Raw genomic sequence first — 21209 nt, forward strand, 5'->3', positions numbered from 1 at the left:
CCTATCAAATGTGGTGTTTATCTCTATTGCGGGAGGGATAAAATGAAATTAGACAAATATATATATAATTCATTCAGAGTAAATCTTTTTACATTATTTCACTTTAATAGTATCAATTAGATTACTAAAGAAATATTTCTTTTTAAAAATGACATCAAAGATAGTTTTATTATTTTTATTTTTTACAATTGTTATTTTTGGTAAATATTGAAATTGAAATCAACTTTTAAAGTTAACCTTTTTATTGAACCAAAATTTAAATTATATAATTAAATAATTAAACTTTTAGTAAATTCTCAGGAATGTGATCCTCGTTGTGATTGTGACAAAGTATCAAAAGTTTGCCCGGATCCTCGAAATTGTAAGAAACCAAATCCAGATGGTTGTGACAGTTATATTGAATGTGATGATGGACTGTATTATGAAGTCTATTGTCAAGAGGGTTTATATTGGAATAATAATGGACAAATTTGTGATTTCCCAGAAAATAGTACATGTCCGCTGGATTGAGAGCGAATATTGGAGTAATCATTTAATTCCAAATAGGGAAACCATTTTGTAAAAAGAAAAATAAAAAAAAATAAAAAATCGCCAGGAATTCAACAGTGAAGTGCTAATCCAATGTTTTTTTTTTTTTTTCATCATTTTTGTTCGAAATCAGCACTATCACTCATGTTGAAACAAACATTAAATAATTTATTGTTAAAGAAGATTCAACAATATCAATAATATTAATATTATTGGCACTTGTATTACGAATCAATCAAAGAAGTTATGTTCAAATAGTTTAAGATTGACAACAACAACATCATCATCATCATCAGTAAGAACCTATTATACACGTGTGTCAGCCATCAATCAGTACAATGGTAATGTAGTCTGCATTGATTCACGTGCTAAAAAAGGTGGTGGTGGTGGTGGCGGTAAGAATGACAAAAAAGAGAAAGAAGTAGCTTATGACTCTGTGAAGGATGTCGATCTCAACACTATGAAGTCATCGTGCGATGCCACCGTCGACTTTCTTCGTAGAGGATTCGGTAATATCCGTTGTGGAAGAACCGGACCTGAACTTCTTGATCTCATCACCGTAGAGACACCGAACGGTCCAATGTCAATGAATCAAATTGCAATGGTTACCATCAAAGATCCATTAACCTTACATCTTACTCTATTCGATCCATCTGTAAGTTTTTTTTCTTTAAAATCAATCGATTGCTATCATGTTAATTTATTAACCATATTGTTATATGTTTATAGCTATTAAAACATGTTGAAAAAGCATTAAGATCTAGATCAGATCTTGGAATGAGTCCACAGATTCAAGATCAATTTATTAAATTAACATTACCAAAGTATGTTTAATCAAACAATAACTAACTAGTTATTTAAGGTTACTAATCTATTTCTTTAATAAATCAATAGACCAACACAAGAACTTAGACAAAATCTTATTAAATCGGTTAATAACTTGAGTGAACAAGCAAAGGTTAGCATTAGAAGACACAGAAAAGAAGGAATGGATTTGATAAAGAAGAAATACAAATTGATCAAAGACGACGAGCAAAAGATTGATAAGAACGTTCAAAAGATCACCGATGACTACATTGCAACTCTTACTAAACTGACAGATGCTAAAATTAAAGAGATCAATACAAATTAAACATCAAACAAAGTCGTTTAAATATAATTAAATAAATATAATTTGTTAACCTTGTTAATAATTATATTATATGTTACAATATAATATAAAGTGTACAAAACAATATATAGTTTGATTTTCAATTGAAAGTTTGTTTAACTCTTATAATATTTTTATATACTAATTAACTAATATTATCTAATCTAGATATTAAATTCTTTTTTGTATATATATATAATAAAATACACTACTAATATTAAGATGAATTTGCAGTTTCCTCATTATTATGACTATTATGATAATGACCATCTGCTTTTTCATATATTAATAAATCTAAAGAGAGAAAGAGAGAGAGAGAGAGAGAGAGAGAGAGAGAGTAGTTAATTATATTAGTTACAAATTTGTAATTTAAACATAAACTAATTATTACTAACTAAAAACTTACAAGCTTGTTTATCAGTGTTACCACCGAAACTATCGTGATAAGCCTCTTTCTGTGAAGTATAGGAAATATTGGAACCATCACATTTAAACCATTGTTTACGTCGTCGGATGTAAAGATAGAAATGACCGTTGTCGTAGGATTCCTGTGTCGAGCCGGTGTGACACAAGATACCCTTGATGCGGTACTTTGTTTGGTTGACTGGGATGAATTTCTTTGGGAAGGTGAAACGGTCACATACCTTGACGGTGCGGTGGTGCTCTGGTTGGTAGTCGGTTCGGTCAAGCTGTATGATAAAGATATCGGGCATATTCTCAAACGTGATGATAGTCTCAAAAGTATTATTGCCAAACACCTCGATATTGTGCTGATAGACCTTCAACGATTCCTCCAAAGAAATGAAACCTTTGACCGGTAGTATTATATTTACAAACTTTTCATTGTGTGTCTTTACCGACTCGATATTTCCCTGTTTATCTAAAATCACCGATGTCTGTGATAAATCACCTTCAAATATTTGATTTATACATATGTTTTGTTCATAATTTGTTATTTTCGAAATCTATTTAAATAGACAAGAAAAAGTTAATTAGTTATAAATAATAATAATAATAATAATAATAACAATACTAAATCTTATAATAATAATAATAATCATACTCTAGATATCTCTTCAATTAAAGAACATAAAATGATGTTAAGAATCTCTGCAGAGTCTGAACAATGACCGATCATAGTTTGTAGTGGATTCAACTCTGTTGTCTGCGAACCCATTTCCATTGTTGTAAATATATTAGCAAGACATTGTGTAAATGGAAATCCAATTCTACCTCTAAGTTTTAAAAGTACCTATGATATTATTATATAACGTATTGTTAGTATCATTATATCTATATTCGATCGAAAAGATAATAATAATAATAATAATTACTTGTTTTAATGGTGATATATGATATAATAATTGAACAACAGATAAAAGTGAACAATTGTTGTCGGATTCGGCTAGACCTACTAGACCTGTTCGTACCCAAGAGGCAGATGCATCGGAGACACGAAGTGGACCGTCGTTGTTGATCAACAGTCGCGGTCCTTGTGTAGATGATGAGAATATACGTGTGCCTTTCTCCCAGTAGATACCCGAGTTATTGTTGCTCATGATGACATATTTGTATTCGAATTTGATGGGTTGCGGTGCGTATAGTTGTCCAATCCACAAGGTATAAGGTATTCCAACCTGAGCGATTGGAATCATCTGTATTGAATTCTGTAGATCCGATCCAAAGAACTGGCTGACCAACAGGATCGAATGACAATCGGTATTTCCCTCGTCGGTGACAATGAATGTACATATCTGTGCTGGATAGATAGGAAGTGGATGGGGATCCAGTGGATGCAAGAAACAATACTCTCGCTCACACATCATATATTGATTGTTGCTATTGAGTCGACTGCTGCTGGCGGTACTACTGCCACCGGGTGATGACGAGTAGGAATAGGAATTGAATGTCAATGTCGATTGTAGCTGTTGTTGTTGATAGTTATTGAGTTGCAGTTGTTGATCCAACATTGGAAGTATCGGCTGATTCGACTGGAAGTCGAGCGTTGGACACACTCCGTTGCCGCCATTCCACTCATCGCGAATCTCAATGAAGATGTCGTCGGACGACGACGAATGACTGTTGGGATCGGACCAGAGCATGAACGAAACTTTATGATTACGATCGGATTCCCAGTTGGTCTGGTAGTTTCCATAGAGAATGTATTTGTACTCGATGTCGATGTACTGCGGAGACACTCCCTTGAGGATGGGTGAGAGTGATTGATTACTATTGAGATGGAATGACGATGACGACGACGACGCTGCACTACTGCTTGTCGGTGTCGAACTAGCACTATCGTTATCAGAGTCATCGTTGTCATTGTCGTTGCTGTCCGCAGCTATACCGTTGTCTTGATTGCTGTTACTACGCATCAAACCGAACGACGGTTCCAAACGGAATTGATTCTTTGGCAGCGAGCTTGGTAGTCCTTCACAGTGATACTCGCCAATCCACCAGTCGCCTTCAGTCCACTTCATCTCAATGCCGACCTCGGGATTCCAATATCCCAGGCCTGGCACCGATCCTGCAATCTTTAGATACTGTCCATATTCAACTTTTTTCTGTACATAAAACTTTATAATTATTCTTTTCTTCATATTTTCAATTTGAAGAGTAGAGAGAAAGAGAATTGAAAAGTATTCTAAATGAAAAAATTAGATATCTAATTAAAAATGAAAAAACTAAAATTAAAAAATCATAAAAAAAAAAAAAAAACTAAAAATAGAAAACAAATGATTAGATAGATATCTATTTATGATTGATTTGATTTGATTTGATATGATTTGATTTGATTTACAAAAAGAAAAACTAATATATATTACATAAATAGATTCGATTTCGATTTGGTTGTTGGAGAAAAAAAGATAAACAAAAAAATATACTTATAAATAACGAAATAAACAAAAAAAAAAAACAAATAAAGTTTATTAATAAAAAAGTGAAAAAAAATAACTTAAATTTTCGATATTAACAACCAACTAATTTTTGATGAATAAAAGGAAAGGTGTCGCCTACTAAATGATTAACAACACCTTTTCAAAAAATAATTAAATTTCAATTTTTTCGTGGGAAATTTAAAAATTCGAAATAAATCGAAATCATTTTCCAATTTAGATTATTTTTTGTTACAATAATGATTAATTTTTTTCGATGCTGATTGTGGGGTTCTTCACAAAATTTTTTTATAAGTCAACGCATAGAGATAAATAATAAAATAAAATATCAAACCTTGTTTGATTTTAAAATTAGATAAATAGAAAGCATTTAAAATATAAAGTTGTTTTATTCTTTTAAAAAAATTGAAGAGTTTGTATTCCACTCAAATGTCAGGTAAGAATGTAAATGTTGACGGCTTAGCAGATGATACCCAGATACTGAAAGTATTCAAAGAGAAAGAACGGAAAAGGCCACTGAGGTGCTGTTGCGGACAGTTTTATCTTCGGAACCATAACATTGCTAGATACATACTACTTCTTGAGTTTCTCAGTATTCTATATCGATTCCGACGGGTTGTATTCCAGTTCATTAAATTTACTAATTTTTCAAAATAAAAAATGTGAAACAACCTCATTATACAATTAATTAAATAAAGTTTAATATTATCTAACAAGTTAATTTTTTTTTTTTAAATATTGGTTTTATTTGAGATTGATTTTATATAAATATTTAATACTAATACATATCTATATATCATCAAATTTTAATTTTACAATAAAAAAACAAAAAATTTTAAATTATCATAAAGATAACAAAATTAAACAAAACTAAAAATATATAAATAAAGTTTATTTATTATTAGTCTAATAATAGACTTTTGATGAGAAACAGAAAATCGAGAAGCCAGAAGTTTTTGTCTCCCTTTGTATAAAAAATAATTCGCGAAAATTTTAAAAAAAAACAAATCTTTTAATTTAATTTGTGTATTTTTTTAGTTTCATTAATACAGATATAGATTATTAAAGATGGACGAAAAGAATCAACAAGCACAACAAGCACAACAACAGCAACAACAGCCACAAGCACAAGCTCAAGGTCAACAAATGGATGCTCTTGATATGTCAACTTTCGTACAAACACTGCTAGAGCAAATGGTAAGATAGTATTAGTAGTTTATATAAGTCGTAGAGCTATCACTATGACTTTAGTTTGTTATTCAATCGTAAAACACAGATAAAATTAGTCTAACATTAGTTTTTTCTGTAAAAATAAACAACCAACAACAACAGCAATCTAGATTTGAATCTATGTCTGATTCGATTTTAAAGAGAAGTAAGTTCTTATTTTTAAATATACAAAGATATCATATAATCTAATAGTTAATTCATTCATTCATTCATTTAAATGAAACTCTTTAAATAAATAGTTGATGAAATGGGTAGCAGAATAGATGAATTAGATAAATCGATAAGTGATTTGATGAACCATGCAAATATACCACCAAATTCTGTACCATCTCAAACATCAACAACACAATCATCAGCATCAACATCAACAGATCAAAAAACTGAAAATCAATAATAATATATATATAAATAACATAAACAAAAAACAAACAAAAAAAAAAAGTTTAAATATTAAATAAAAGTAATTGTATTTTGTAGATTAATCAAATCAATCAATTATCTCTATTTATTTGATCTATTTGATTATTATCTAATCCAACTACTTGTTTCTGAAGTAATTCTTGATTCTTTGCTTGCTCTCGTTGTGCAAGATGTGGGTTGAGTGTTGAATTGAAGAGTTCCGGTCGTTGCTTAAAGAGATAGGCACGACCACTGTTGATTAGCTTTGTGAGTGGTCGAATCGATGTCTCTGAAGTGAATAGCTGGAATTCGTGGGCGATCTCACGACACAGCTGCTCTTGCTTCTTGGTACGTGTTTTCAGTTCGTGTTCGAGTGTCTCGTCGCGTGACTCTTCAAATGTGTGACGTGGCATGCTAAACTGCTCGATGATCGTGTCGACTGTTGAGCGAAGTGGCTGCTGAATGGCGAACGGGTCGACAAACGCTGCGGGCACCGCGCCGTTAATCAACTCCTCCGGCGACGGAGCAGCCGCCGACTGTGGTATATACTTGGCTACCTCTTTCGGCAGTGGATGCAGTGCAAGCCATCTTGTAGACGGACTCTTCTTGAACCAAATTGCCTGTCGCCTACTATAAGATCTTGTAGCCGATTGAAATTCCATTAAAAAGTTTATTGTATCTATTATACCTATATCTGACTATAAATATATGTTATCAATTGTTGATAACATGTTAGATATTAAATAAATACTAATTAACTAATTAACTAACTACATACATTCATTGGTGTTAGCAATATATTTATACATTGTTTATAACCTATCGATCTTGAAACTTGAGAGTGTGGAGATAAACCATTTAGCAGTACCTCTACAACCTCTTTTATTAAACCATTCTGTATCATTAGCTCACAACGATGATTCAGTATATGCATCAATGAATCTCTTCTTGTCGTTAAATAAAAAGATCTAAAATCATAACTATCATTTACTTCTCTCCCTATTATTATATAAAATTGTTAATCAATCATCATATGAGTAGTAGTCAATGAAAATATCTTTTTTATGTACATACGTTGTTTCTTAAAATCTGAATACTTTAAACCGGTTTGAGAATAAATATAAAAGCTTTTCGCCAATCTTTTATAATCGTTTCTATTAATTGTTGTTGCTGACTCTGGATCTATATCTTTTAAGATGGTTGCACTTTTTAAATAAGGAAAAAACAAAATGTTTGGTTAGTTACAACTATATAAGTTGTTAAGCTAAGTTAAGTTATAACTTACACTCTATACCAATTGTTTTCGGCTCTTAAACGTTCCTCTATCATTGCGAGAGTGTTACGTTCCTCTTCGATGTGAATGGGATAGTCGTTGATTCCATTGATGAGACTGTCGATGTAGAAACCACAGCCACCCACGACAATCGGTATTTTACCACGTGCCAAAATATCGTTGATTGCATTCATTGCCAGCTCGTGATACTGCTTGACATTGAAGTCGTCGTTCAACTCCAGTATGTCAAAGAGATGATGAGGCACCTCGTCTATACGACCTTTGTTACTGCCGATGTTTAGATGTTTGTAGATTTGTACCGAGTCGGCACACACGATCTCACCGCCCAGATTCTTGGCGAGCTGGAGTGCCATCGCCGACTTACCAATACCGGTTGCACCACTGATAATCATAACCTTCTTTTTCAACTCCATCGATGAACTGTCTGTCATTGAAGATATACTATTCGACAGTAGAGTTGATGACGATGACGATGATGTTCCCATTTTCGATCGATATGAGTTATTACCACTACTACCATTACTACCACCACTATTTACAAAAACATTAACTTTGTCATTAACGATATTATTTAAAAATTGATGTGGTGGTGGTGGTGGTAGTGTTGATGATGTCGATGATGAATATCCAATACCAAACGTCGATTTGCTATTATTTATGAATAGTTTTGATGATATGACATTATTTATGCCACTACAACTCTGCTTTAACATGAAGTTACTACCTCTAAGATAGTACATCATTTGTTTCTTTACAAAAGTTGAAATGTTCTGTGTAATGTTGTTGAAAACAAATTAATTGATGGACATTAATTTATCGACAAATTTTCTCCTTTTTAATTTTTTTTTTTTTTTTTTGCAAAACTATGATGTTAAAATTAAATAAATCGGATCTTGTCTAATAATATCTGTTATAAAAAAATGACAATTTATTAACTTTGATTTTGTTTTTTTAACTTCTCACATTTAAATTTATTGTAATTCTCAAATACCACATAGGATTGTAAATATAAGATTCATAATTTGATCTCTACAGTATCTGCCTTTAGTGATGAAAACGAGATGTTTGTTCAGTAATGAAAGTTTAACCAAAATTAATATTCTAAATTGAACTTAATAATATTTGTTTATTTTTTTAGGTTTTGATATAGTCCCAATGTAAAAACCCAAATATAGAAATTGTGATCAATTACAATTGTACTTCTATTATCTTAAAGACATCAGATACTTTTTTAGATCAATTAAGATATTTCCTCTTCTTTTTTGTTCTGATATTTCATAATTTTAAAAACTGTTAAAAATAAGGTTGAATAATAGAATAAAAGAAAAGAGAGACAAGAATGATCATTCATTTTTTAGTATTGTTTGTAAATCAACAACAACAACTGCAAACATCACGATACCTTTAACAAAAAAAGTAAATGTTTAATTTGATTTTAATAAATTGCCCATTACAATGATGAAAAAAAAATGTAGAGAGCAGATTTTTTTAAATAATTTAAAATAAAAATAGAAAAGGAAAGTACTGTCGTCACAAAAGGAGGTAACTTTAAAAAAAAAAAAAAAAAAATCTATTATTTTATTTTAAAGTATTTTTTTTTTTTTTGACAATGTTGTTTTTTTCTTCGATTCAGAAGAAATCCGACCGCATATTTGAGTGAGTGTGTGTGAGGTTGTCAAGTGAAGATTGCGGCTCAAAAATCAAAAGAAACAGACAGAATTTACAAACTTTCAGGCGTGCCTTATCTCAATTCATACCCACCACATCGATTCCTCTAAAATCCAAACCACCATTTCCTTTATCAACAATTCTCTCTAAACTTTTGATTCCTCTAACAACACAATAACAAAAATCAACAAATCATTTTATCATTTCATTTGCTAGAAATTATATTATCTCTTCTCTCTTCACTATTTTTATCTCACTTATCAAATGATTTGATTTATAACTACTAGTTTTATTTGAAAGAAGAAAAATGAATAGAAATATATTTAAAAATAGTTTTGTAGTGACAATTTTGTTATTGTTCATTTTGTCGTCTTCTTCGGAAGTCGGTGCATTCGACTATGACGAAGATATCGAAGTCTACTATGTAGAGGCACCACTCTTAAAAGCAATGTTCGGTGACTTGCTCGAAAATTTCAAAGCTTTTCATTCTGGTGTTTATTTTTATGCAACGTAAGTAATAAATTCAAACACACAATAGCAAATTCAAAAACAACAACTTCAACTTCAACTTCAACTTTGATAATATTGATATTTAGATCTAATAATTAAGTATATTCTAATTAATTATAATAATTTATATATAGAGAATCAAAAGAAAGTTTTACATTGGATTATGTTGCATCTCCAAGTATTTTGGGTGCAGTGTTTCCACAGGTGAATGAAACCACACAGGATATCATTTGGATGAGCAATGGAATTGTCCAGTTCAATACAGATTTCAATCAGTCGTACTGGAGCAGTGGACAACAGTATATTATGACGGTGAACGGTGAGACCTTTGCCAAGTATCTCTGCTGGGCAGAGCTCTACAACCAGACCAATCCGTTTTACAATCTCTTTGAGGTGCGTGACAACGTCACACTCGAACTGTACTTGAGCTCATCGATCTGCAACGACTTTGTGTGGGCGACGTTCGAAGCACTCTACAACCTCGGCGGTGAAATTCCCGAAGCCACCACCACTCCTCCATCGCGTGACTTTATCACGTTGTACGTCACCAAAGAGCCGTACGCAATTACCGACCCTGAGGACCCAGCCACCTGGGATCAACTCATGAGCTTCTACGAGAAGATGCAATTGCAACCGAATGAAACGGCTATCCAATTCGTATCGTCGCTGGTACAGGCATTCTCTGGTAACTTTTATTACTATCGATCACAAGTATACTACAATCTTTCATTGACCGCACGTGAACCACTCACCTACTCGCCAGCAGCACTACCATCCGGACCACGTGAACCATCCGTTGTCAAATTTGCACAAGGTTGCAAACTTCCACCACCCTTAAAGACACATAATGGTATTGGTGGTGGTTGGATATTTATCATTGTGTAAGTTGTTGTTGTTTTATGTATATATATATATATATATATATTATATATTTCCAATGTTTAACTTACTTATTGTTGTTTATTATTATTATTAGATTATTCTCTTGCTCAACAGTATATATAGCAGGTGGACTCATTTATAATGTTCAAGTGAAAGGTGAACCATTGTCAGCCAATGCTCTACCAAACTATAATGCATGGATGTCACTGAGTGGATATGTTAAGGATGGTGGATTGTTTATTGTTTCAAAGGTTAGAGGTGGTAGCGGTGTCACTCCAGGTGGAAATTACACTTCATCTGATGATGTTGCATATCATCAAATTAATAATCAAGATGATGATTAGTGATAAAACCCTTTCCAACAACAACAACAACAATAACAACAATAACAACAAATCTTTATACGTACTATACATATATACTAATAATAATAAATCAACATCTTTTTCAATGACAGGTTATTACTCTATATCATATCATAATCATCATGTAGATCGATTAGATATTTGATATCAGTAGTATAACTTTCAAAAACAATAATATAACACAATTGTCTTTTAAATTATTATTCTTATTATTATCATTATCATTTAATGTATATTTAACATAACATTTTGTTTTATTATTATTATTATATTTAAGATATATTTAGCACTTAAATATATCTTTATCTTGTTCTTTCCTTTTCTTTTGATTTGGTTTGGTTTGAATGATTATTATCAAATTTATACAGTTGTTATATTTGTAATAGTTTGATCTGTTGTTTGTTGTTGTTGATCTTGTTGTTGTTGCTGTTGCTGTAACTCTTCAACAGTAGGTGGTTGTAATGGATTAGTTGATGCCATTCTATTCTGTCTATAATATTGCCAATGATAAAATTGTTGTTCATGAATATACTCTGTAAACATTAAATGTATTAGTTCCTATTATAATGATTAGATGGAGTTTGTGTTAGTTCTAAATGATCACAGTTATACAGTTATGAATAATTAGTTATTAGTTACATGTCTGAATTTCTCTTGTTGTAATAAATCTAAAAAGTATAGACTTTGAGGATAAACGATGAACTTTGAATACTCTGGTTGCTTCCAATACTGAAGATAATTTAAATAGTTTACAAATGCTTTATCTTGGAAGTATCTATTCTGTGCTAAATCTGTTTTAATAGTTATTATAATAATAATAACAATTAGTATCATATCATATCATATCATATCTTATCAATTGAGGTGATCATATCATCATTCATTTTTGATAGTTACAATTTAAATAACGTGGATTAGATAAACATTGTACGAATTCCAATTCCATCATGAATCTCTGATGGTTTGCTTCTTCAGCTAGTTGATCTGCTTCACTCGATGCTTGATCGTCAGTCATTGTAGATGTAGGTGTTGTTGGTGATGTTGTATTTGTAGCATTATTTGTGGTTGTGGTTGTTGTTGTTGTTGTTGTGGTTGGAGTAGTAGTTGTTGTTGCAATATCATCATTCATAATTTCATCTTCATCTCCAATACCACTACCACTACCACTGCCTATATTACTATCATCTTCTAAACTCATAGGTGTATTATTACTCGACATTGATTGGTTAGCTAACCAAATTTCTATTGATAATAATATTAGCAAAAAAATAAAAAAACAAGATAGTTAATTAATGATCACACAGAGAAATAATGAAGTTACTTTTTTTTTTCTAGAAAAAGCAATTGATTTTTAGAACTAGTCGTTTTAAAAATATATATGTTGACTATTTTTCGTTCAAGATGAATGATACCTTATGCAGTGTTTTATTTAATAGAGTGTTGTTCAAATCAATTGTAATAAGGGAAAAGATATTTAAATATATATATTATATAAATACGATATTGAATTATCAAAAGGAAAAGTTAATTAGATGTAATTGGTATGATCTAGCTTGTTTTCCAGATCAGTTAATTCTATATAACTATATAGATAGATATAAAAAGATATTTAATTATATATTTAAAGGTGAGCATGAACACAAACTAGATTCATTGGTTTATTATGATTTTAGAAAGTTTTATTTAAAATCACTGTTGACAGCTTCGAGTGTTGGTAATTTGGAGTTGATTCGATTTGTTACAGAACATCAGGAAATCACCAACGATGAAATAGATTATCAATCGATATTGGATGTTGCAGTGGAGTATGGACAGTTATCGATTGTCAAGTTTATCAATGAACTACCTCGTAGCGATAAGTACTACTTTAAGAGTGTAATAGATAAAATATGCAGAGGTAAACATCCACATCTCTACATGGAGATGTTACAATGGTTCAAAGACAATCGGACAGAACAGTGTACTCGTAAATCATTGGAAGATGCGACACGCAAAGGAGAGTTGGAGGTTGTCATGTGGTTGGTCGAAAACTATAGCCATTGTCTAAGTAATTTACATAGAAGAAACATCGTGACATTTGCTGCGCAAAGTGGGAATCTACAGCTTGTGAAATGGTTGGTAGAAAAAGATATTGGTGATGGTAGTGTGTCGGCAATTGATTCTGCCTCTCAAAAAGGAAATCTTGAAATCATAAAGTATCTAGATGGTGTTCAGAGAGCTGCTGATGATACTACTAGTGGTGATGACCAACGAAACTACAGTACTGCAATGTATGTGGCGATGGCAGAAGGACACTTTGAAATAGTACGCTGGTTCAATGAAAATCGATCGGCAGCTGTAAGATATCAATATCGGGTTGTAATGGAGGAAGCTTGTAGAATTGGTAGTTTGGAGATGGTCCAATTTATCTATAGAGAATATGAGAAGGCGGTGGTGGAATGCGGACAGGCCGAGATACAACCATTTTCAGACAAAATAATGCATTTTGCAGCAATCTATGGATTTAAGGATGTAGTGGAATTCCTCATGGAGTTGGAACAGCAAAATAAAATTGTAAAACAATTTGTGTATATGGATACTGTTTCGGCAATGGCAAAGTTTGAAATATTTAAATACCTCTTTTCCAAAGGCATCGTTTATAAACTATCGAATAAGTCATTCGATGACTTTGCAAGGTATCGAGATAGCACTGCACTTGAGTGGTTCAAGCGGAATACAAAGTTGGAGTGTTCGTCACATGCCTATTTCAATGCCATACAATTTGGAAATCTAGAGAATGTGATATGGATCCACGAGAATACAACGCATTCTCTCGAGTCAAAACACATGGATGATGCAGCAACTAGAGGTTATCTTGATATCCTATGCTATCTTCATGACAATGGTGTTCAGTGTTCTACCAATGCAATAGATTATGCCTATGATGTATCGATAGTAAAATGGCTATACAACAACAGAACTGAACGATGTACCAAACGAGGCATTGATCATTCAATTACACACCAAAACATTCCAAAGTTGAAATTCCTTGATCAAAACATAAAAGATTTCAAATATACCCAATTATCTAAAGATAAGAATAGCAAATGTAACTATTTCATACCAAAACTAAAATTTATTAAAGATCATTCATTATAAATATTTTAAAGTGAAGATAATACATTGTTGTTTATTAAAATTTTGTTTATTTATCTTTAAAAGTCTTAAATAATAATTTCATATGTTCCACATATGTTGTATTATTATTAGATGTTTACTGATATTGATCTAACATCATTCGAGAGGGGTCTCCATATAACATCAGATACCGATAATATTATATATTTCGGTTTTTTTTTTTTTCTTTATTTTAATTAAAAATGTGGTTGTTGCCAGCTCAGCTATCTCTAGCAATCAGATATACGATGACAGCCCGAAGACCATATCAATCTGACACCCTTTTAGGACGAGGGTCTCTATATAACATCATAGCTGGATATTGTTATACTAAATTTTGTCAAAATTATGATTTGTAAGTTGTATACCGTTAGCTTAAGTTATTGTTGATTTCGTTAAATCTTATGGGAATCTTCTGTAAAATTGTCAAAAAAGGAAGATCTTGGTGTTCATGAAAAAAAAAAACGATTTCGAAAATGATCTCGAAAAGTGTGCATTTTTTTGCCGAAACTTACCAGAGTTTTATTTTTTATTTTAAAATCATATAATTAAAATTTAATCAACAATTATTTATTTCAAAACAAAATATACATTTTGTATTATATTGTCTAAATTTAGATGTTTTAATGTTAATTGAAATAAAACAGGAAAAAAAAAAAAAGAGTAAAAAATTTAGCTAGCCAAATGAATGAACGATTTTGGTGGAAATAAGGATAAACAGTCATTTAAATGATGTAAATAACATTTTAAATGAGACACAAATGGGTGGTTTTTTGATTTGATATAGTTCTCTTTATTAAAACATTTATAAATTTAGACATTGAATTGCTCTGTAAAACCAACAAAAGGTTTAGATCGTATTACAGTTGAACAGAAAGAGGTATCTGTTAAAATTTTGTTTATTTATTTATCTTTTTAAAGTTTTAATAATGATTTCATATGAGTTAGTTGTTGTTGGTTATTTTATTGCATCTTTAATAGTAAATTTCTAAAAAAAGGTTGTATTATTATTATGATGTGCTATCTATTGATTAGGATCAAAACTTTCAATGTGTGTATTTGTAACCTTTTTGATTCTTCTCTTTTTCTCTTGTTTCTCAACGTTTTTAACTTTAATTGTTTTGGTGGTTTCGTATTTCTCCACAGGTGTTAGGCCGGCCTCTCTCATTACATTCTCTAAATCGACTTCGATCGGCACTTCCACTGATCCCCAGAGACGTACCAGCTCGTCGCTACATGGCACTCTATATTTCTCATCGTTGTAGTATATCTTTTCCGATTTAGAGTTTGACGAGATCACCGAGTAGATAGATTTAGACTGCTTTAGTTTATTGACATCGTTTTCTGCATTTGCATAGGAAGCTTTGAGATCTTCCAACAAGATGCCTTCTGGTTGCCGTGAGAGTAGCTCTAGTATATCATTTTGATTCTTTACTTGGTACTGAGGTATATATCTAAGTGTTTTATCATTTAAAAACTCTATGAATGTATTCTGTTTGAGTGATTGTAATAATAAATGATTATTATATAGATTGTGACCTGTAGAGTTATATAGATCTTCAAAAGTAATGTATTGGCCCTCTAATAGTTTTAAATGTTTAATGATTTCAAAGTTAACAAATTCTAATGACATATTAGTGATGCAAAGTTGTTGCAAAAACAATGTTATAACAATTTAAACAGATATTTATATGCACACATAAATAAAAGTGAGACTCACTTTTATTTATAGTTTGTAAAATCCATTCCCTCAACAAAAACAAAAAAAAGTAAAAATTTTTTCTTTTTTCTAAATAGGATTGCAAAGATGGTTTTTCTTGGACCAGAAAGGAGACCATCGATCGATATCAATCGAAAATCATAAAAAAAAAAATTGAATAGATAAATCAATTCTTTGTATTATATAATTAATATAATATCAATTATTTATTTAATAAATAGGTGAATTAACTGCTCAATAATTAAGGATCAGTTTTTCTTTAGACCTTCAGAGTAACTTTCCTCTGATGCTATTTTGGTCATCAATTTTTCACACTTTTCCTGGATTATCAAAAATTGATCCGCTTTCACCATATCCTCTATTATCTCTCTTATTTTCAGAAAATGACATTGATAATCCTCTCTTTCAGTTTTCTTCTTTTTGTATAGAACTATTTCTCTTGAAATCTTGTTAATGTTTTGAATATTCTTGTCAAGGTTATGGTGATACTGTGTGACCACGTCTTGAAACTCTTCTCTGTGCTCTGGTTTCAAATCTTTGATATCTGTGTATCTGAGAACTTCCGTTAAATGTTTGTCGATATCTAGAGTGACGGAGGTTAGAATTTCAATGTCAATATATGGGGTCTTTAAGTCAACTTTAGATAAATCTCCCATCTTGGTTTAAATTATAAAATCCTTTTAGTTAATAGTTTAAATAATTATTTGTGAAGAATATTTATGAATAAATAAATAAATATGATTAATTAAATCAAAATTTATTTTATTCACCTCATTCTTTGGAACTTAAATTGTTAATTAAATATTCCCAAAAATAAACAATAATTTATTAACATTTTATATTGCAAAGTATCTAAATTTAGATAAAGAAAGTTATCAATAACCACTCTAACAATCAAAACTTAAACATTTAATTATTTTGATTGTTAGTGTGTTTAATCTAGTGTATATCCTCTTACCATTCTCAATACTATGCTTCTTTCTTATTTTTTTTAAATTTAAGACTAATATATTATTGGTTTTATAATACATAAATTTTCTTCTGTCTGTTTTAACCTTTTCAAAAGAATTTTTTATTTGAAAATCTAAACAATTAAAGCCAAAAGTTTGAGAAACAAGAGAAAAAAAGAAGAATTTAAAAGATTACAAATAAAGATATATCCAAATCAATAAAGATTTCTAAAAATAGATTTAAATGGTAGATCAAAAAAAACAAAATGAAAAAACTTATTTTTCTAATTTTTGGGTCGGAGTAAATTTATTTTTACACCCAACCGTTGTAAATCAAATAAATAAGTTTTCAAACTGAATGAAGTGTTTAATTTGATTAAATTTATTTGATTAGATTTATTTTGAATAGTTTAATAAAAACTTTTTAATAACCATATATATTTATTTTAAATATTTATATTTGTTAAATAAATTGATTAAAAAACAATAAACTTTTTTTAATAACCAAAAAGATTTAATAGTTAAAAGATGGGAGGAAAATTAACTAAAATTGACTTAAAGAGCAAGTATTATGATATTGAAAAGCAACTTACCACAGTCACACTGGATATCGACAAACACTTGACTGCTGTTCTCAGATCCACGGATATCAAAGGTTTGAAGCCAGAACACAGAGAAGAGTTTCAAGAAGTGACCACACAGTATCACCATGACCTTGACAAGAAGACCAACAACATTAAGAAGATTTCAAGAGAAATAGTTCTATACAAAAAGAAGAAAACTGAAAGTAGAGGAATTATCAACGTCATTTGCAGAAGATAAGAGAGATAATAGAGGATATGGTGAAAGAGGATCAATTCTTGAAAATCAAAGAAAAGTGTGAAAAATTGATGACCAGTATAGCATCCGAGGAAAGTTACTCTGAAGGTCTCAAGAAAAACTGGAAGATGATAACTGGAGGTCTAATTGCTGCTCATGTTGGTGCTTTGTTGGTTGGTTTGGTTGTGTTGCATTTGATACCAATTGTCAATATTGTACTTGGACTTGCAACCTTAATTGCAGTTTGTTTTGCAGCAATAGCAGCAATTGCTAGTGCTGCGGTACTATTGTTTTTTGGTACCAAGGCAATGGATTCACTAAAGAAGGACTTCCAGAACCTAAATGATATATTGCATCGTTTGAATAGTAATTCAAATCAAATTCATTTTGCACTAGGAAAGATTAAGGGATTGGAAGAGATGCCAGATTTAAACGATCTTGAAACATTTATTCCAGATATCGAACAAGCTTGCATAAATTTTGATCAAGTTGTCAATGAACAGCTTTCTAACCAAATTCTAAATATTAGAATCCCTTTCTTTAATATTAAAGCTCAGAGATAAATTGGTTCAACTTTTTCCAAATTTTACAGAAAATCATTTTAAATAAAAATAAATAATTAAATAACAAAATATTTTCGTAATTTAAAAGTAATTTTGAAAAGCATCAAATCTCTCAATTGAATTAAAAAATAAAAATAAAAATTTAACAATTGATAAAATAACTAATTATAAATAAATTTAATTAGATATATATTTAGTTTTTCTTTATTGTTTTTTGTTAATGATATTTGTGAGGAATTTTATCTCCAAAAAATAGATCTGACGGATCCAAAAAATGAGCTATACTGATTTTGGACAACTTGATTGAATTTCTTGCAAGCTTTTTCAATATCTATTATGAAGACTTCTAGACTATCATTCTCTTTCATCTTTTCCATTCCTTCAATCTGTCCGAGTATAACATGATTTTGCTGTCCATTTATATCCATTTTTGCTAAAATTTCACTTAGTATCACAAAATCCTTTTTTAGAGTTTCTGTAGCCCTGTTTCCATTAATTATTAAAATAATAGAAGAGATAATACCCAATACACCTAATATACATGCTGCAATAAAAGCACCAATTCCAAGTACAAAATGTACTATTGGAATACAATGCAAAACAACCAATATTACCAAGATTGCAGCACCAAAAGCAAATCCAATTCCTCCAGTAATCATCTTCCAATTTCTCTTTAAACTGTCAGAGTAACTTTCCTCACATGTTATGCTGAGCATAAGTTTCTCACATCTTTGTTTGATCTCTTTAAACTTATCTTCTCTAACCAGTTGTTCAATATAGGATCTAATGTTATTGATATGGTCTTGATATGAAGTATTTCCTTGATTTTTCTTTAATTTGTATAATGTAATTTCTCTTGAAATGGCAGTGGTTATTTTTACTTTTTGGTCAATGTTGTTGTGGTACTCATTAGTAAGTGCAAGGAACTCATTTCGGTGATCTGGCTTTAGACTTTTGATTTCGGTTGAACGCAGAACCGCCGTCAAATGTTGGTCTATACTAAGACTGATTGCAGTTAACTTGCTTTCACAGTCGTTGGCTGGTTTTGATTGTTTTCCTCCCATCTAGTTCTTTTCAAGAGTTATTATTTAGAAATAAAAATTTATTTATTTTGAATATTTTTATAGGTAGAATATTTATTTTGAGGAACAAAAAAAAAGATGATGGTTTAAATTATTGAATAGAATAAAATGTTGTGAAATATATTTTTCAATTTATTATTGATAAATGTAAAATTAGGGGGAAGTGATACTAGGGGATTTTTTTTTATTTTGTCCAAAATGATAATCCTAAATAACATCACCATTCATCGTATTGATTATAATGGGGATTTAGTTGATACAGGTGGGTTATTTCATTTAAGAGGTTAGGTTTTTTTTTGCACAGCTTTTTTTGTATTCTCGCATCTTTCAACACTGATTATTCTATTTTTGGGTCAGAGAAATTTCTTTTTTCAATGTTGGGTTTAATTGGATTAAATTAAATATTTAAGTTTTCAAAATAGAATGAAGTGTTTAATTTGATTATATTTATTTTAATAAAATGGCGACAGATTCCTCAAAAAAAAAAATTTTCTTTTACTTTTTGAATTCATTGCAAAATATATTTTTTAATCAATTCAAGGATGAACAATACACTATCTAGTGTTTTATTTAATAGTGTTCAAATCTATTGTCAGAACTGAAAAGATATTTAAAATAAATTCGATATAAAATTATCTTAAAGAAAAGTTCATTAGATGTGAAGATTCCAAAATAGAAATTCCTTCTAAAACATTAAGGATCCAAGAAAAAAGAGATTTTTAAATATATATGCTTTTTTTTTTGTTTGTGAGAGTGTGATTATTGATAATTTTGATTTGTTTGCACATGTGATTTTTCATTTTACATGTTGGGTTTTTTTTGGCACATAAAAACACAAAAGCTGTGCAAATTTTTTGGGGCACTGATTTTTCTATTTTCAATTTTGTTGGGTTAAATTTGATCAAATTAAATAATTAAGTTTTCAAAATAGAATGAAGTGTTTAATTTGAATAAATTTATTTTGATTAAATGAATAGCTAAAAAAAAAATTCATCAACATTTTATATTTATTAAACAAATAAAAATTGATTAAAATTAAAAAGCTATTATCAACATAATATTGTTTTATTTTATTTAATAGTCAAAAGATGGGAGGAAAATTAACTAAAATTGACTTAAAAAACGAGTATTATGATATTGAAAAGCAACTTACCACAGTCGCACTGGATATAGACAAACACTTGACTGCTGTTCTCAGATCCACGGATATCAAAGGTTTGAAGCCAGAACACAGAGAAGAGTTTCAAGAAGTGACCACACAGTATCACCATGACCTTGACAAGAAGACCAACAACATTAAGAAGATTTCAAGAGAAATAGTTCTATACAAAAAGAAGAAAAGTGAAGGTATAGATTATCAACGTCATTTGCAGAAGATAAGAGAGATAATAGAGGATATGGTGAAAAGAGGATCAATTTTTGAAAATGAAAGAAAAGTGTGAAAAATTGACAACCCAAAATAGCATCAGAGGAAAGTTACTCTGAAGGTCTCAAGAAAAACTGGAAGATGATAACTGGAGGTCTAATTGCTGCTCATGTTGGTGCTTTGTTGGTTGGTTTGGTTGTGTTGCATTTGATACCAATTGTCAATATTGTACTTGGACTTGCAACTCTTAATTGCAGTTTGTTTGGCCGCAATAGCAGCAATTGCTAGTGCTGCGGTACTATTGTTTTTTGGTACCAAGGCAATGGATTCACTAAAGAAGGACTTCCAGAACCTAAATGATATATTGCATCGTTTGAATAGTAATTCAAATCAAATTCATTTTGCACTAGGAAAGATTAAGGGATTGGAAGAGATGCCAGATTTAAACGATCTTGAAACATTTATTCCAGATATCGAACAAGCTTGCATAAATTTTGATCAAGTTGTCAATGAACAGCTTTCAAACCAAAGTCTTAATATTACAATCCCTTTCATTAATATTCAAGCTCAGAGATAAATCAACTTTTTTCCGAACCCTACAAACTAAATTTAATATAAATGTTTTAAAAA

The 21209-nt window shown here is 30.4% G+C and overlaps 14 protein-coding genes across 14 annotated transcripts; 7 read left to right on the forward strand and 7 right to left on the reverse strand.

Annotated features, from left to right (window-relative positions):
* Positions 1-148: 148 nt before the first annotated feature.
* On the forward strand, positions 149-1660 carry PPL_07665 (uncharacterized protein; the record flags this gene model as incomplete). Its single annotated transcript, XM_020578499.1, is given in 6 exon segments — positions 149-200; positions 290-472; positions 492-558; positions 709-1183; positions 1258-1352; positions 1423-1660. 6 exon segments carry the CDS (start codon positions 149-151, stop codon positions 1658-1660), a joined length of 1110 nt encoding a protein of 369 aa, XP_020431368.1.
* A 235-nt stretch (positions 1661-1895) lies between these two features.
* PPL_07666 (carbohydrate-binding domain-containing protein) lies at positions 1896-5207 on the reverse strand (the record flags this gene model as incomplete). The annotated part of the gene is made up of 5 exons (XM_020578500.1): positions 1896-1972; positions 2085-2643; positions 2742-2930; positions 3013-4322; positions 5150-5207. The coding sequence occupies 5 exons, from the start codon at positions 5205-5207 to the stop codon at positions 1896-1898; spliced, it is 2193 nt and encodes a 730-aa protein (XP_020431369.1).
* Positions 5208-5643: 436 nt separating this feature from the next.
* PPL_07667 (heat shock factor-binding 1 family protein) lies at positions 5644-6199 on the forward strand (the record flags this gene model as incomplete). Its single annotated transcript, XM_020578501.1, has 4 exons — positions 5644-5780; positions 5801-5829; positions 5873-5950; positions 6045-6199. The coding sequence occupies 4 exons, from the start codon at positions 5644-5646 to the stop codon at positions 6197-6199; spliced, it is 399 nt and encodes a 132-aa protein (XP_020431370.1).
* Positions 6200-6296: 97 nt separating this feature from the next.
* On the reverse strand, positions 6297-6617 carry PPL_07668 (uncharacterized protein; the record flags this gene model as incomplete). Its single annotated transcript, XM_020578502.1, has 1 exon — positions 6297-6617. One exon carries the CDS (start codon positions 6615-6617, stop codon positions 6297-6299), a length of 321 nt encoding a protein of 106 aa, XP_020431371.1.
* Positions 6618-6705: 88 nt separating this feature from the next.
* Positions 6706-9291, reverse strand: iptC-2 (tRNA (adenosine(37)-N6)-dimethylallyltransferase; the record flags this gene model as incomplete). Its single annotated transcript, XM_020578503.1, has 6 exons — positions 6706-6831; positions 6983-7203; positions 7279-7409; positions 7490-8247; positions 9024-9044; positions 9256-9291. 6 exons carry the CDS (start codon positions 9289-9291, stop codon positions 6706-6708), a joined length of 1293 nt encoding a protein of 430 aa, XP_020431372.1.
* Positions 9292-9473: 182 nt separating this feature from the next.
* On the forward strand, positions 9474-11068 carry PPL_07670 (uncharacterized protein; the record flags this gene model as incomplete). The annotated part of the gene is made up of 4 exons (XM_020578504.1): positions 9474-9676; positions 9811-10557; positions 10653-10866; positions 10892-11068. 4 exons carry the CDS (start codon positions 9474-9476, stop codon positions 11066-11068), a joined length of 1341 nt encoding a protein of 446 aa, XP_020431373.1.
* Positions 11069-11283: 215 nt separating this feature from the next.
* On the reverse strand, positions 11284-12142 carry med31 (mediator of RNA polymerase II transcription subunit 31; the record flags this gene model as incomplete). Its single annotated transcript, XM_020578505.1, has 3 exons — positions 11284-11481; positions 11563-11714; positions 11821-12142. 3 exons carry the CDS (start codon positions 12140-12142, stop codon positions 11284-11286), a joined length of 672 nt encoding a protein of 223 aa, XP_020431374.1.
* A 182-nt stretch (positions 12143-12324) lies between these two features.
* PPL_07672 (uncharacterized protein) lies at positions 12325-14061 on the forward strand (the record flags this gene model as incomplete). The annotated part of the gene is made up of 2 exons (XM_020578506.1): positions 12325-12457; positions 12551-14061. The coding sequence occupies 2 exons, from the start codon at positions 12325-12327 to the stop codon at positions 14059-14061; spliced, it is 1644 nt and encodes a 547-aa protein (XP_020431375.1).
* A 221-nt stretch (positions 14062-14282) lies between these two features.
* On the forward strand, positions 14283-15006 carry PPL_07673 (uncharacterized protein; the record flags this gene model as incomplete). The annotated part of the gene is made up of 4 exons (XM_020578507.1): positions 14283-14434; positions 14792-14813; positions 14897-14959; positions 15001-15006. The coding sequence occupies 4 exons, from the start codon at positions 14283-14285 to the stop codon at positions 15004-15006; spliced, it is 243 nt and encodes an 80-aa protein (XP_020431376.1).
* A 97-nt stretch (positions 15007-15103) lies between these two features.
* On the reverse strand, positions 15104-15712 carry PPL_07674 (uncharacterized protein; the record flags this gene model as incomplete). The annotated part of the gene is made up of 1 exon (XM_020578508.1): positions 15104-15712. One exon carries the CDS (start codon positions 15710-15712, stop codon positions 15104-15106), a length of 609 nt encoding a protein of 202 aa, XP_020431377.1.
* A 335-nt stretch (positions 15713-16047) lies between these two features.
* PPL_07675 (uncharacterized protein) lies at positions 16048-16455 on the reverse strand (the record flags this gene model as incomplete). The annotated part of the gene is made up of 1 exon (XM_020578509.1): positions 16048-16455. One exon carries the CDS (start codon positions 16453-16455, stop codon positions 16048-16050), a length of 408 nt encoding a protein of 135 aa, XP_020431378.1.
* An 822-nt stretch (positions 16456-17277) lies between these two features.
* On the forward strand, positions 17278-18131 carry PPL_07676 (uncharacterized protein; the record flags this gene model as incomplete). The annotated part of the gene is made up of 2 exons (XM_020578510.1): positions 17278-17536; positions 17584-18131. The coding sequence occupies 2 exons, from the start codon at positions 17278-17280 to the stop codon at positions 18129-18131; spliced, it is 807 nt and encodes a 268-aa protein (XP_020431379.1).
* Positions 18132-18370: 239 nt separating this feature from the next.
* Positions 18371-19195, reverse strand: PPL_07677 (uncharacterized protein; the record flags this gene model as incomplete). Its single annotated transcript, XM_020578511.1, has 1 exon — positions 18371-19195. The coding sequence occupies one exon, from the start codon at positions 19193-19195 to the stop codon at positions 18371-18373; it is 825 nt and encodes a 274-aa protein (XP_020431380.1).
* A 216-nt stretch (positions 19196-19411) lies between these two features.
* Positions 19412-21156, forward strand: PPL_07678 (uncharacterized protein; the record flags this gene model as incomplete). Its single annotated transcript, XM_020578512.1, has 4 exons — positions 19412-19479; positions 20295-20560; positions 20677-20835; positions 20990-21156. The coding sequence occupies 4 exons, from the start codon at positions 19412-19414 to the stop codon at positions 21154-21156; spliced, it is 660 nt and encodes a 219-aa protein (XP_020431381.1).
* Positions 21157-21209: the final 53 nt, after the last annotated feature.

The sequence above is a fragment of the Heterostelium album genome (assembly GCF_000004825.1).
Source record: "Heterostelium album PN500 unplaced genomic scaffold PPL_scaffold8, whole genome shotgun sequence".
Classification (NCBI taxonomy): domain Eukaryota; phylum Evosea; class Eumycetozoa; order Acytosteliales; family Acytosteliaceae; genus Heterostelium; species Heterostelium album.